This window comes from Engystomops pustulosus, chromosome 1, assembly GCF_040894005.1.
Source record: "Engystomops pustulosus chromosome 1, aEngPut4.maternal, whole genome shotgun sequence".
NCBI classification, from domain to species: Eukaryota; Metazoa; Chordata; class Amphibia; order Anura; family Leptodactylidae; genus Engystomops; species Engystomops pustulosus.
Genome location: NC_092411.1, coordinates 85,253,005 through 85,267,992, shown reverse-complemented (window position 1 = coordinate 85,267,992; position 14,988 = coordinate 85,253,005). Strand labels below are relative to the sequence as shown.

At 41.1% G+C, this 14,988-nt stretch overlaps 1 protein-coding gene across 2 annotated transcripts in view; it reads left to right on the top strand.

Moving 5' to 3' along the window:
- Positions 1-14,988, top strand: part of LOC140077327 (solute carrier family 2, facilitated glucose transporter member 11-like) — a 36,137-nt gene that overhangs the window by 13,764 nt on the left and 7,385 nt on the right. For both annotated transcript variants that reach the window (XM_072124431.1, XM_072124508.1), the window contains exons 3-6: positions 657-817; positions 3,802-3,926; positions 10,712-10,841; positions 13,077-13,225. In XM_072124431.1, coding sequence (XP_071980532.1) covers positions 657-817; positions 3,802-3,926; positions 10,712-10,841; positions 13,077-13,225 — 565 coding nt within the window. The remainder of the gene's footprint in view (positions 1-656; positions 818-3,801; positions 3,927-10,711; positions 10,842-13,076; positions 13,226-14,988) is intronic.

Below are 14,988 nucleotides of genomic sequence, written 5' to 3'. Positions count from 1 at the left end.
TAATAATAAATAATAATAATTCTTCATTTTTATATTCTATGCAGATTGTGCATTGCTGCACAGAGCTTGCTAAATCAGTCATTGTCCCCAATGAGCTTTCTCTGTATATACTAAGCATGGATGAGTTGTTTATAATTCCTTGACTGTAGTTCATGTAATAAAAAGTGTTTTCTGTAGAGGTGCAATCCTATCTCTCATGTGCAGTAAATGGGGAGATTTCTACATAGATAATTAGCAAACTTCAGTTTATTACTATGATAGATTTTATTAAAATGGTGACTTGAATTAAAAAATATGTTGAACATAAAAACTTGGGAGTTTAGCTGCAGTAACACAGCTTGCCCATTACATGGAGAACTGAGCTGAATAATGACACTGATTACTGATTACATCAATATAAATATGATCAAAAATACCTAGTGACTAAAGATAGACGCCCTATAGAGATATATGGACAGGTGGGCGTGGCCGGCCACAATGTCCAGCTGGAAGCTGGTCTGAGTGCTGCTTCTGTGCCACTGTAAACAAATGGCTACAAGTGAACAGGAGAGGACGCAGCTTTTTCTTACTGGGACCTTGTGAGTCTGTATGTCTATATAAAAAAAGGGGTGCTGATGTCAATCAGAATATTTTACTTGCGTTTTACTTCCTTACAGCATGTACAGAAGTTCATTAATGAAACCTGGTACTCACGCTATCACTCACAATTACATGAAGATCTACTAACACTCATCTGGTCAGTAATTGCTTCAGTGTTCACAGTTGGAGGACTTGTTGGGACCTTTATAGGTGGGCATGCAGCTGTAAAGCTTGGCCGGTAAGTAGACAGCTCCTTTTTAACATAAACAGAGGTGCACATACATTGTGCACTAAATAGCAAAACCAGGTGCCACAGTATCCACATTAACCGCAGTGACACCACAATTATTCCAATTAATGGTGATGTAATAGAATGTCAAAAATTTGTCTTTGCTACAAGAGCGACCCTATGCATTTTAGGAACAAGCACTAATAATCTTGTATATTAAAAAAACATTATTCCCATCATGGCCTTCGATAAAAGTGACAGCCAATGGCCTCTCTAATTGAGACAACTGTGGTGCAGCTGTCTTTTCTAATCCCCTGTGCTACTGACTCTCTCTAATGGGACATAAACATTAACATAGAAGCACCCATGTGAACCAAGCCTAAAGAATTAAGTAATGCTGACAGTCTACTGGTATATATTACAGTTTACAGAATTTGTGTAGGTATGAAAGTAGATTCCAACAATAACCAATCTACTCAACACTCTAGATGTGTACGTTATGATGTCTTCATTGGGAATTTCCATGGTTGTCTCATGAAGAACTGTTGTAAAACAGCCAATAGAATTGCTTGTGATATTACTCTACACCAGGGGTAGGGAACCTATGGCTCGGGAGCCAGATATGGCTCTTTTGTTGGCTGCATCTGGCTCTCAGACAGATCACTAATAAATAGTGATGGCTGCTGTGTGTCTCTTAGACTGATCACCGGACACAGGCAGCTATGTTACCGCTGCCTACGTCCTTTGTACTATCCAGGCGCCATCGCCTGGATCAAAGAGAAGAGCGTGGGAGCGATGAGAAGCTGGCTGCAGGGAGCGCTGGTAAGTGAATTTTTTTTTTTCTGTGACTACTGGGGGGCATGTGTTGTGGCTACCTATCTACTTGGGGACATGTGCTGTGGCTACCTATCTACTGGGAGTATGTGCTGTGGCTACCTATCTGCTGGGAGTATGTGCTGTGGCTACCTATCTGCTGGGAGTATGTGCTGTGGCTACCTATCTGCTGGGTGTATGTGCTGTGGCTACCTATCTACTGGGAGTATGTGCTGTGGCTACCTATCTACTAGGAGTATGTGCTGTGGCTACCTATCTACTGGGAGTATGTGCTGGGGCTACCTATCTAATGGGAGAATGTGCTGTGGCTACCTATATACTGGGGGCGTGTGCTGTGGTTACCTATCTAGGAACCTGGGAAGTGGGCAGCGGCAATCAGCAGCGCTCTGGCCATTTAAATCTGCGAGTGCCGGTGCCCGCATGCTGGCCAGCCGGGACTGGAGCCGGAAATTGGTGGGTTTAGTGTGCTCGGAAAGGGGCGCTGCCACTGAGAGGGGCCACGGGTGTGCCTACAATCTGAGACCTAGATCGCAGGGGTACCCGTGACACTGGGACTACCTATCTACTGGGGAGCATGTGCATATGGTACGGCTCTTACGGAATAACATTTTAAAATATGTGGCGTTCATGGCTCTCTCCTGACCCCTGCTCTACACCATAAGAGTTTGGAAATAATGGGACCCATTATATCCAAACTCCAGGGGCGTAACTACAGGGGTAGCAGCAATAGCAGCCGCTATTGGGCCCATAGTGTCAGAGGACTCTATAATCCAACCTGACACTAAAGAATGGATTAGGTGCACCTTTATATACATTGTGCAGTGTAATATGTATATAACATATCCTATATACTCGAGTATAAGCCAAGTTTTTCAGCATAATTTTTGTGCTGAAAATTCCCCACTCGGCTTATACTCAGTATATAGTACTCACCATTCCAACAGCCCGAGAAGCTCCTCTTTTATCTTCATGTGTGCAGCAGGTCTGCGGCTGCTCTGTGGTCAGCACCTCTTCTTTCTTCAGACTGGTGCCAGGACCGCGACGGCTCCGTGCGCACAGCTCAGCCGGCGCACTCTGTGATGTCAGTAGTGGCTTACATCACAGTTGTGCGCCAGCCAGGCCATGTGCATGGAGCCTGTCGCGGTCCTGGTGCCGGGCTGAAGAAAGAAGAGGCACTGACCACGGAGCTGCCGCGGACCTGCCGTGCACATGAAGATAAAAAAGGAGGTGCCTGGACCGTCGGAATGGTGAGTACCGAGTTTATTTTTTTTAAGGGCAGGCTATCTACTACAGGGGACTGGGGGGATGGCTGGCTATCTACAACACAGGGCTGGCTGGCTATCTACTACAGGTGACTGGCTGGCTATCTACTACAGGTGGCTGGCTGGCTATCTACTACAGGTGGCTGGCTATCTACTACAGGGGGAGGGCTATATACTACAGCGGCTGTCAGGCTATATGCTACAGGGGCTGGCAGGCTATTTGCTACAGGGGGCTGGATGGGTATATACAACAGGGGGCTGGCTGGCTGTATACTACAGGGGCTGGATTGCTATTTCCAGTTTTTTTATGTTAAAATTTGGGGTCTCGGCTTATACTATATGTTTATCTATGATGTGTATATACTGTATGTGTGTATATATGCTGTATGTCAGTATATGGCACTGTCGGTGTGTGATGTATATATGCTCTATATGTGTGTAATAGTGTATAAATGTATGTATGTTCATATATATTTAAGCAGGAAAGGGCCCCATTCAGAGGTTTCCTATGAGTCCCTGCCGGGTGTAAAGGAATATCACAAGCAATTTCACCATGGATAACAAATATAAGAAGATTACCACAGTCACGGTAAATGGATCTATGAATCATGCTCAATGTACACCTAAGCATAGGGAGCAGAGCAGCTGCACAGTGCACATCTATGGCAGCCGTGAGCCATAGATGGACGCCATTTGTGGACATGTTGCTTGGAACCTCAGTGTCCCTGGTTTATCATACTTGATTTTGAAGGTAGATTTTCTTTAAGTCTCAAAGTTGGTACAAGACACCAGACATTATGGTGATAAATATTCCACCCTGAATATAATGAATTTAATAACTTTTAGATAGATGCTGACCTCCTGCATGTCTACATTGTCTGCTCATTTGTATTACAGAAAACAGACTTTATTGGTGAATAATGTTGTAGCCATTCTTGCTGCTCTCTTCATGGGAGTGGCGCGGCCAGCTGGATTATTTGAACTTTTGATTGTTGGGAGATTCCTAATTGGAATGAATGCAGGTAAGATATGTTTCTGAAATAATTATTTTTTGTTATATGTAGTGGTATTATGGCTCTTGTTTACAGGATCTTTTCAGGTATATAATAATATATATTCTTGGTGCTGGAGTGTGTCCTATATTTAAGTTAAAGATAAAGTATGTGCTAAGTAACTTTAATAACCTATTTTAGCTGCCTATAATCCAATAGATGAAGTTTATCTTGTGAAATTTCCTATTTATAATTTTAGACTGTCAGTTCAGTTTTGTAGAAGTAGGATTCGTATACAGTTCCATGCTGGCATGTAAACCAAATTGTGGCAAGAACAACTCAACTAGGTTAAAGGAAATGACAATTCATTACCTTATTGGGAGCGATGACCCTCCAAAAAATGGGAAAGCACAGGGCTGCCAGCATGTTAGTGCCACTGTACATGACCGCAGCAGTTTAAATGCCGCACCAGTGGCTTATGTTATGATTTAAAAAATGGGTTAACCTGATTCGTCTGTACTCAAATTTTAACCGGTCTGCTCATCACTACTGGTGATAATTGTAGGCAATTTATTTAAAATTCTTGGCACTCTTAACCATTATGGCTACCACTGCATTCTGTAGTAAAACTGGGGACCTGGGTTCAAGTCCCAGGTCAACATCTGAAAAGAGTTTGTATTTTTTCTCCATGTTTGCGTGGGTGTCCTCCAGGGCCTCTGGTTTCCTCCCACACTTCAAAACATACTGGTAGGTTGATTAGATTGTGAGCCCCATGGGGACAGGGACTGATTTGGCAAGCTGTGTGCAGCGTTGCGTAATCTGTGTGCACTATATAAATAAAGGAATTATTATTACTAACCACCATCTTCCTCTCCTTTGGTGCCATCAAATGCCATCAAAGCCATCTGTTTTTTGTGCATACTTTAGGCAATGTGGGAATTCAAACATTGCAGAAGTAATGTAACCTGCTCCAGTCTCCTGCTTCTGAGAGCACTATTCCTCATACTGTTCCTATGCAATGCTTCCTGTGCAATGCTTTAGGTGTTGTCCGATACTGCTGACATGCTGATATAATAATGCACTATTTAGTACATTATATCCACAAATTGTTGAAATATGACCCCCTCCTCCCTCATCAATCACAAGGATCTGATCATTTTGCTATTAAATATTGATGAGAAGTGCCAGTAAAATCTTGGTCATTGTCCATTTTAGAGATGACAAGAAATATCTGAGGGTTGAAGCAGGAGTTTGATATGCTATGATATGAAATCAAATAATATATATAAGATCTAAAGGGAAAAATATTTGAAGCCATTGCCATACATACTTTTGTCGGACAACAAAAAACCATGAAAAAGAGCAACTGTCTTGTTACAAAATATGTATTTTTTAAATTCTGTTTTAACAATACATATAGATTTGGGATACTGATATCATATTCATATTTTAAGACCCTGTTTTAAGAACTTGGCATTTAGCTGCATCGTTAAATCATGTGAGCTGCTGAAAGATACCTATGTGGTAAAGTTGTGTGCAGCCTCCTGGACTAATCTTTTGCCCTGAGGTTTCAGCTATTGGGATAAGTGTCAGATCAGAGGATAAAAGCACTGGGCCCCCAAGCAATTGAGATAATGAGGGACCGAAAGTTCTCTGTTGAATTCCAGATAGAATGGAGCTTAGGCTCGAATCTAGGACCTCGGCTACATTCTCATCTTTTGGAATTCCTGGACGTGGTTGTTCTGGTTCTGGTTCACTGCAGACCCCAGCTGTTTGAATCCTAGAAATCAGACACTTGTTAGTGGTGCTGTGGAAAGGGAAATGTGTCTTGGGCCTGTGTAACAGGACATTTCTAACTTACCCTATGGATTTAGAACACTATGAATAGTCTGCTAATGAAAACGTATTAAATTATATATCTATAAGGGTATATCCAAATATCTATGTGAAAAGAGCTTACAAGACATACAATCCCATGAATAGAATTGATTTTCAGCCACAGAAATTTCTGATACAAGTCTATTGCATGTGAAAAAATCTATACAACAACCTGTGATTAAAATGTATGATTTATTGTATCGTCATACTATTTTGAGGCAGAAACATCTATAATGTGTGAAACGGGTTGCCCAAGACTTGTAAAATGAAGAAACTGCTCTGCTAGGATGGGACTGAGCCTCAGACAGGCCATTTGTTCACCACCTTACCTGGTTGACTCTACCAATCTCAAATTGTTCACCTGGACTAAGGATAGTCTATATAACTATTTTAAGTCCATAATTGAGAAGGAGAAAAAAATGTTTTTAACTGTGGACACTTACGCCTAAAGAGTGTGAAACACTGCACTGAATATATCCCATAACCACAAGGGAGAGACGTTTTCCATATTACAGCCCAGTGTTCTTTATTTACTAGTAATAAATAGGCAGTTTATCAACCTGTCACCGCTTAGAGAGCCTACGTCTTTCTCCGCAGCTTTCAGTCTTAAGTATAACCACTTCAAGGGATTGCTGCTATGTCCCAGGAGTCGGCTAGACAAGTACCTACTTTTCAGTCTAAAGGAAATTAGAATTTAATTACTATTTCATTGGAAACCTATTAACTTTTTTTGGACTGGATGAAAAAAGTTAATGCTGTTTAACTGACATTTTCATGTATGTATTTTTTGTGTGTTTATTCCTGTCCTGCATCTCTGCAAAATGTTTTTTCTATTCCTTGTCCCCAGAATGGGCACAGTATATTTCTACTTTTCCAAGGTCTATATGTGTAGTACTAGAACTCCATGACCCTGCATTCTACATTAAAAAATTATTTAGCTTTACTCACTGTAACATTTGTACATGTCAGAGAAAAAAACACTGTTCTCATTTGAAGCCAATAATATACGTCTGTACACTTGGACCCCAAAATAGTGTGACCTATGTGTTTAATAACTGTTTTACAGTTTGACCTGTACTTACATATTATTGAATATTATTGTAACTATTTTATAACACAAAACATAATTTAAATGCTGCTACGGCTAGATATTGTTGTTGCTTAATATGGAGCCTATCATTTTCACACGATTTTATGTCCACATAATGTAGGGTTGAAGCCTATTCTACTGCAGCAACTGTTGTTGTGTTAGCTGTACAATAGAAGGAACCATTCCAAAGACCCATGAATAGTATTGTCTTTGCCATAGTGATCCTGGTTCTGCTTACAACCATAAATCATGTCCTGATCCTCTCACTGGTTCGCGACACTATATATGCTATTTTTGGTGCTTCCATAAACATAAATGAAGAATGGGTGTCCATGCATGGCAAACTACTGTTCCTGAGATTGGTATGGATCCCAGAGCTGCAGCCCGCACCTATCATCTACAGACGGTCCCCTACTTAAGGACACCTGACTCAGAGACGACCCCTAGTTAAAGATGGCCCCCTCTGCCCCTGTGACCTCTGGTGAAGCTCTCTGGATGCTTTTCTTTAGTCCCAGACTGCACTGATCAGCTGTAAAGTGTCTATAATGAAGCTTTATTGATAATCCTTGGTGCCATTACAGCCAAAAATTTTGAAACTAAAATTGTAACTGGGGAAAAAAACATTTTTGTCTGGATCTACAATTATCAAATATACAGTTTTGACTTACATACAAATTCAACTTAAGAACAAACCTATGGAATCTGTCTTGTACATATCCCGGGGACTGCTTGTATTAATGACATATCTCATGATTACCTGACTTTTAACTCAGGAACACCCTTAAAAGTCAAGGCTATTTGCTGATACATTGGGTCCCTATTTGCTAAGTGTTACCTACAGACAATCAAACTTTACTACTAATATATGACTACCACACAGTCTAATCTACCAGTATGTTTTGGGGTGTGGGAGGAAGCCGGAGGACCCGGATGAAACCAGTGCGAACACGGAGAGAACATACAAACTCTTACCAGATGTTGACCCTGGGATTTGAACGCAGGTCCCCAGCGCTGCAATATATATAGTTATAGATAGTATAGAGAGTTGCACAATACATCTTATCAGCATGAGTATATAGGTGATATTAAATATAGGTTACAGCTGTTATATGATGAAATGATGTGTTCCCTATGTTCACCACTTCTGTGAAAACTTGAAATCTTATTTCTGGAAATGTATAAAGGAATATGCAATGTTACACTAGCTTAGCATTCAAAAGTCTGAATCTATAAAAAAAACCTCAATGTCACCTTACTGTCATTATTAATTTACAAGCTAAAAGAGACTGCATAAGGGTTTTTTAGGATAAAAATGCAAATGTTGGAGTTAATTAGCAAAGTGGAGGTATGAAAAAACTAATAGACAGTGATGTGTTACAGGCATGTGTTGACCATATTAACTATGCATATGCCAGCTGCATCATTACCATGCCAGTTATACAAATACACTGGGGCACATTTACTAAGAATGATGGAAAGCTGCACTAAAAGTGCTCTGTCTGTGTATAATGTTCAGTGCACCAGATTCATTAAGAATGTGCAACAGAAATCATGAATCTGTCGCTTCCCTGCACTGGCCTGACAGAGATCAACAACTTTTTTTGTGGTGCACCTTTAACATAGGGAGTGCGACCGACTTTGCGAGTTAAAACCGACACACAATCTGACTGAGCACCGAAACGCCCCCTAATTTGTGCCGCATGGTGCCTAGTGCAAAAGGGTCACGTGCAATACATTTGTGGTGCAGACACTTCTTAAATACCTGTGTAAGCAGGTTACACCAAAAAGTATGTGCAAAGTCTGTTAGAAAACAGGCGCAAAGCCCCATTGTATCATAACAGAAGTCCTTTTTCCGATCCAGTGACCTTGTTTTCATTACTTTTATTACTTTTACAGTTTTGAAAGATAATCTATATCATATACCAGTTTAAAAGGAACCTGTCAGGCACATGTAGCACCCCCCAAAACCAAAGGTCTTGCCTAATTTACTGTAGTGAGTTTCTCTTCATGAGGATATTGAAATGAATCATTGGGGCAGATGTATTATCGTATCTGCGCTATTAAAGCGTCGGGAATTGTTGCGGATTATTTATAATGAGTTGACGCCAGAAAGAATAGTTGTTTTTGACTATCCTGACTCGACTGTCTTTTTTGGGGCAAGTAGGCATGGCCTATATTTTGCTCAACATCCACCATTTTTATGTGGAGTTTGTCTTCATTTAGGCGCAAACTTTGGCGCAAAACAGACCAGGAAAAAAATGGTCTGAAATCAAATTTTTTAAAAAAGGGCACAGTCCATGTAAGATTTTGGCGCACATCTCATTTGTATCAGCATTTTTGTGTCGCCTGACTGATAAGTTCTGTCTGCTTTTTAATTACTTTCAGCCGTGCACTTTTTAAAAACATTAGTTTTGCTTTCCGCAGTCTGATCTCGGATGGCCACTGTTGTGGTTGCGACACTATTAGTAAATCCCCCCCACTGTCTCCTGTTTATTATAAGATGAACCCCCGCTCTGCATTGTAATCCTGTGAATTAAAGGGAACCTGTCACCAGGAGACCCATTTTTAGCACTCCCCCATTCCCCACAGAGCATAGTACATACACTGCCAAAGTGTTTTTGTATAAAAAATAGGTTTTACAGAAAAAAAGATATGTTATATTGTACCTTTCGTTAGCATCTGCTGTGTGACTAGGCAGTTGCCCACTGGGAGTGGCTAGAAAGGAGTAGTCCCCCCCACCCTTGGGAAACAGCTTCTCCATGTGACCTTTTCAAATATATGAAAACACCCATCACTTGGCTTAGCGACGCCCCCTGCTCCTCTACAGCCGATCCCGAGTGTGGGGAGTTATTCATATATTTGAAAAGGTCACATGTTTCCCAAGGGTGGGAACCTATTTTTTATACAAAAACACTTTGGCAGTGTATGTACTATGCTCTGTGGGGAATGGGGAAGTGCTAAAAATGTGTCTCCTGGTGACAGGTTCCCTTTAAGTCAGGCAGTGTCCCTGAGCTGAGCTGAGTCAGGCTACAACACCCCCTTCCTCCTCTTTCCTCTTGGAAACACGGCTGCACACATCATTAATACCCTCTGTGCTGCAGATTAGCAAAATGTGTGTGCAAGGGTGCGCAGGGGCGTGTTTACAAGAGGACAGAGGAGGAAGGGGGTTTTGTAACCTGACTCAGCTCAGGAACACCACCTGATTTAATTCACTGGATTACAATGCAGAGTGGGGGGCTCATTTTATAATACAAAGGAGACAATGGAGCTCATTTACCAAGGGTCCAAATCGCGCATTTTCGTCGGGTTTCCCGAATATTTCTGATTTGCGCTGAATTGCACCGCGATTTTGGCACACGACAGAAATCGGGGGCGTGGCCGCCGCAAAACCCGACGGATTCAGAAAAACCGTGGAATTTAAAAAAAAAATTGTCACAAGAATAGCACTTACATATACTGGGACAAAGAAGGTGAATTACGGCGGACTTCAGCGCAGCAGTGACACCTAGTGGATATCGGTCGCACGACCTTAGTGAATCCCGGCAAGCTCCGAATCAACGTCAGACAACGGGCCGCTGGATCAAAATTGGACCGGGTAAGTAAATGAGCCACAATCACTCTTTCAATATTATCATGCAAAGCAACCCACTAGAGTAAATTAGGTAGGACTTTTGCTTTGGGGGGCAACGATGGAACCTAAGATCATTTATGAAAATGTCAGTAGAACCTAAAAAAAATCCTTTTTTAACTAACTGAAATTAGTGAAAACTTAAATGTTTGGAATTAGCACTGTGTGATTATGACATGAAATGGCACAGAGTGATGAATTGTTTGTTTTCTTTCTCAGGGGTTGGGATGTGTGTACAACCATTATATCTAGGAGAAATAGCTCCCAAGAAAATAAGGGGCATTACATCTGTAAGCATTAATGTATTCCTGACTGTTGGGATCTTGTCAGGACAGATTATCGGATTACGGTAGGAAATCAAGTTTTTTGTAAATAAAAATAGATAAATAAATACATACAAATCTTATTTTTAAATGAATATACCCGGTATATACCTACCATCTGTTGGAGTGTCTGACATTAGGGACTTCTACCTTCATATGATTTCATCAGCCTCCTACAGCATAGACAATATGGACAGAGCCAAATAACTTTTCTGTTTTCTGTGTAGTGACTAGTTTGGATAACTTTGGCTCAATTGCCAGTCAAACGATTGGTAGCTGAGCTGCAGTAACAAAAAAACGAACAAGGACCCTGCTCACAAGAGCTTACAATCTATGAGGAAAAAGCTGGTGACACAAGGTATAAGAGCTTGTATAATGGTCCAGCTATTTTTATAAAGTAATGGAATAAAAATAATTTCAGAAATAAAAATGGTGCTACTTGAACCAATCATCAGCCACTATCTTATGTGCAGAGTCCAAAGTCAGTGGAACTGCAGAGAAGCATTTTCCGGATAACAGATAGGGGAGTACCCAGAATAGGTTAATAAAGAGTTAAAGTTGCATGCAGTTAGCAAGTCTGATAGGCCTGCCTAAATAAATGGGTTTTAAGAGCATGTTTGAAGCTTTGGGGTTGGGTATTAGACTGATAGACCTGGGTAGGGTATTCCAGAGAATTGGTGCACTGATCTAAGATCAGTGTAGGACCAAAGAGCACAGGTTGGCCGGTAGAGTGAGGTAAGAGAGTAGAGGTAAGGAGGTGCAGCATTATGAAATGCTTTGTGGATGAGGGTTATTCATTTAAACTGTATATCCGTATACACGTCGCTCCACTTGGGAAACAGGTGCACAAGTAGGTTACCACCCCGACTCAATATAGAAGAAGTAACTTGGCACTCATATATTGAACAAATTCGAAAAATATTTTATTCCGTCCAAATATATGCAATCCACTAAATTTTTGAGGTTTCGGTCAATTCATGACCTTCCTCAGAAAATGGACTGCTGGAGGGCAAAAGGGATGAGAAAGAAAATAAGAAAATGGAGGCCACAATGTGGCTTTGTTTTGAATATGCAGCGTGGTCGGTAGTGCGGCTCACCGCATGTGGAAACCGCTGTGCGCATATGGAAAACACTCACATGCGTTTTCCACATGCGGTGAGCTGCACTACCTACCACGCTGCATACTCAAAACTAAGCCACATTGTGGCCTCCATTTCCTTATTTTCTTTCTCATCCCTTTTGCCCTCCAGCAGTCCATTTTCTGAGGAAGGTCATGAATTGACTGAAACGTCAAAAATTGAGTGAATTGCATATATTTGGATGGAATAAAATATTTTTTGAATTGTTCAACATGTGAGTGCTGAGTTACTTCTGCTACATGAATTTTAACTGCATCTGGAAGGAGCTGGGCAAGCAATGCAGTGAATGGCATAGACTTGAGGAATCTGTGTAGCGTTGGGTATGAAAGACAAGTCTGGCTGCTGCATTGAGAGTGGATTGTAGAGGAGAGAGTTTAGTAAGTGGATGGTTGGGAGTAAGGCAGGAGTGATATTACCTACCGACTTATATAGCTGGGTATCATCAGATGACACTAAAAACCTAATCTGCTGATGGTTTGTCCAAGGTAGGCAGAGGGAAAAGAGAAGAGGACTTATTAATGAGCCATTAGGAACCCCAACAGTGAGAGGAAAATGAGACAATGAAGGTGCGGTCAGAGACCTAGGAAGAAAACCAAGAGAGTGCAGTGTCCTTCAGGCCAATGGAGCAATAAAAGTCCTACTTTTGATGGAATGTACTTTTATAAATGGATATTTAATAAAGTCGAATTACAAGTTTTTATTAAAATCACAAAGCATTTGGGGATGGGTCCTTGTTTGTTTTTCTACATTGCTGAACCTGGCCCGAGGGAAGGATCTTCAGCACATATTGTGACCTGCCATCACAAACTGGTGAGCTGGATAACATGTTATATTAGCGGTGCTGCAGTAATAAAGCCTGATGCAGAGCATGAAGCTGTAATCCTAACTCCATGCTCTGTGTTGATTCCAGCTCCAAAGGGAGCTGAAGTCAGATGAACCTCGGGGGTTCCTATTGTCAGACCCCAACTGATTCGTTATTGATGACTAATATGGAAATATTGTTTAATTTATTTATTTTTTTGCATCTATATAATCAGTTGTAACATAATTTTCAGTATATAAGCTGAACTTGTTGTAGCAAAGGTATAACAAGTAACATATGTCTTTTCTTGTATATCATAGGGAGGTGCTGGGTGGTGAAAACTCCTGGCCTTTACTGCTCTCTTCTTGTGCCATTCCAGCACTAATACAGCTAATGGCACTGCCATGCTTTCCTGAGAGTCCCAGATACCTTCTAATAGACAAAAAAAATGAATATCAATGCCAAAAGGGTAAGTGTATTTATTGTGTTTAATTGTATTTATGTTAATCAATACATCTTTCTCTATTGTAAGTATTTATTTATTTAGATATGTAATATAGTTAAAGGGGTATTCCAGGAATCAGCATAATTCATATACAAATGGGTCCTTAAAATATATTCTAGTATGTAATTAGTTGTTATTTAAAATATTTGCTCCCATTAGCAGAAAAATGCTGTTGACATACACTGTAATGGAGAATAAAAATGCTATTGGCCCTCTAATCAGTCAGTTGATATCCTCCGCATGGAACAGACACAGTACAGAAGATGGCCGCTGGTCACATTTCCACATCACATGTTCTGCACCTGCCTGGGCAGATTATGTGATCACCACAATGTTTGGCTGTGGTCGGTCGGTTGTAGTGCATCCAGTATGGCCAGTGTGTGTGTGTGGAGACATCATCTCAGTGAGGTAATGTGCAGTGACTGCAGTTACACACATTATTACTAAAGTAACAGAGCAGGGCAGTCTGTTACATCATCACTGGAAGAAGAGCATAATAGGTAGGAGAAGTTACTGAGAACTAAAGGATCATATAAGAGAGAAAAAAGGAAGCAAAGAGCCGGGGGCGCTCAATGTGCGGGTTATCTCCGGTAGGTGATGCACTCACCTTCTAGTGTTGTGCTGATGGCACAACTCACATGAGCGTTTTTTTTGGAACAGGGTGCTGCCTCCGGGACGTGGTTTCGGTGCTGGGACAGATGAGAATATAGGACCAGAGTAGTCTCTATTTCTAGAGAGCCAATTTGCTATCACGTGGATCCAATAAAGGAACTGGCGCTTGTGCGTTCCGAGTATACTTTAATTTTTAAAAAATATTCATAAAAGCAATAAATATATCAGGACAAGACACGTTTCGGATCCGGAACGGATCCTTCCTCAGTTGTATTACATGACATGAGTAAATAAGATCTATATAATAGACATGATTTGGCGCGTTAACAGCCCCCGGGGCGGGCAATCCCGTGCAGGATAATTAATAGAATGCAGATGACATTGATAATCTATTCACTATCTATCTATCTATCTATGTATCTGTCTGTCTATCTATCTATCTAGAAAAAAAGAAAAAAAGCAGCACTCCAGGCGATGAATTCAAAAGAATATGGTCCTTTTTATTTCATGTGCAATAGCGACGTTTCGGCTCGCTTTGAGCCTTCCTCAAGGGCTTGCACCCGCTGTCGCTTGAGCGTGCTGCCTGGACTTTCTACTTGTATCTATCTATCTATCTATCTATCTATCTATCTATCTATCTATCTATCTATCTATCTATCTATCTAACACTCCAGCACAGCACATGAGGGCACATGCAGATTCCGAGATTGTCTCCTGCCATTTCCTTGTGTGAGGTGATGGGAGGAGGGGGTGCAACAGTTTGTGTCTGTGTGGATAATGTGTGTATACACAAGTGTAGGGGAAGCTGAGGAGAGATAAGTTTAGGTACACATGACTGAGTGCTGGGGCAGTGACACATGAGGTGATCAGCTGATTGGAGGGACAGGGATGGGAGCGTGTCTCCTGTTCCTTAGTCTCAGCTTCTTTCTGAAGACAGGATGAGCTTAGCAACAGACATATGTGAGATCACTGCCATCTAGGGGAAGTCTGCAGAATACAAGAGAAAGGAGCAAGATTCGGGTAACTAATCCAATTGCAAAAGTGCTTAAAATGACCTGCCCTACAACATATCAAAAGTTTTCTGAAATGACGGTTAAACTTTAAGTTTAGTGCAA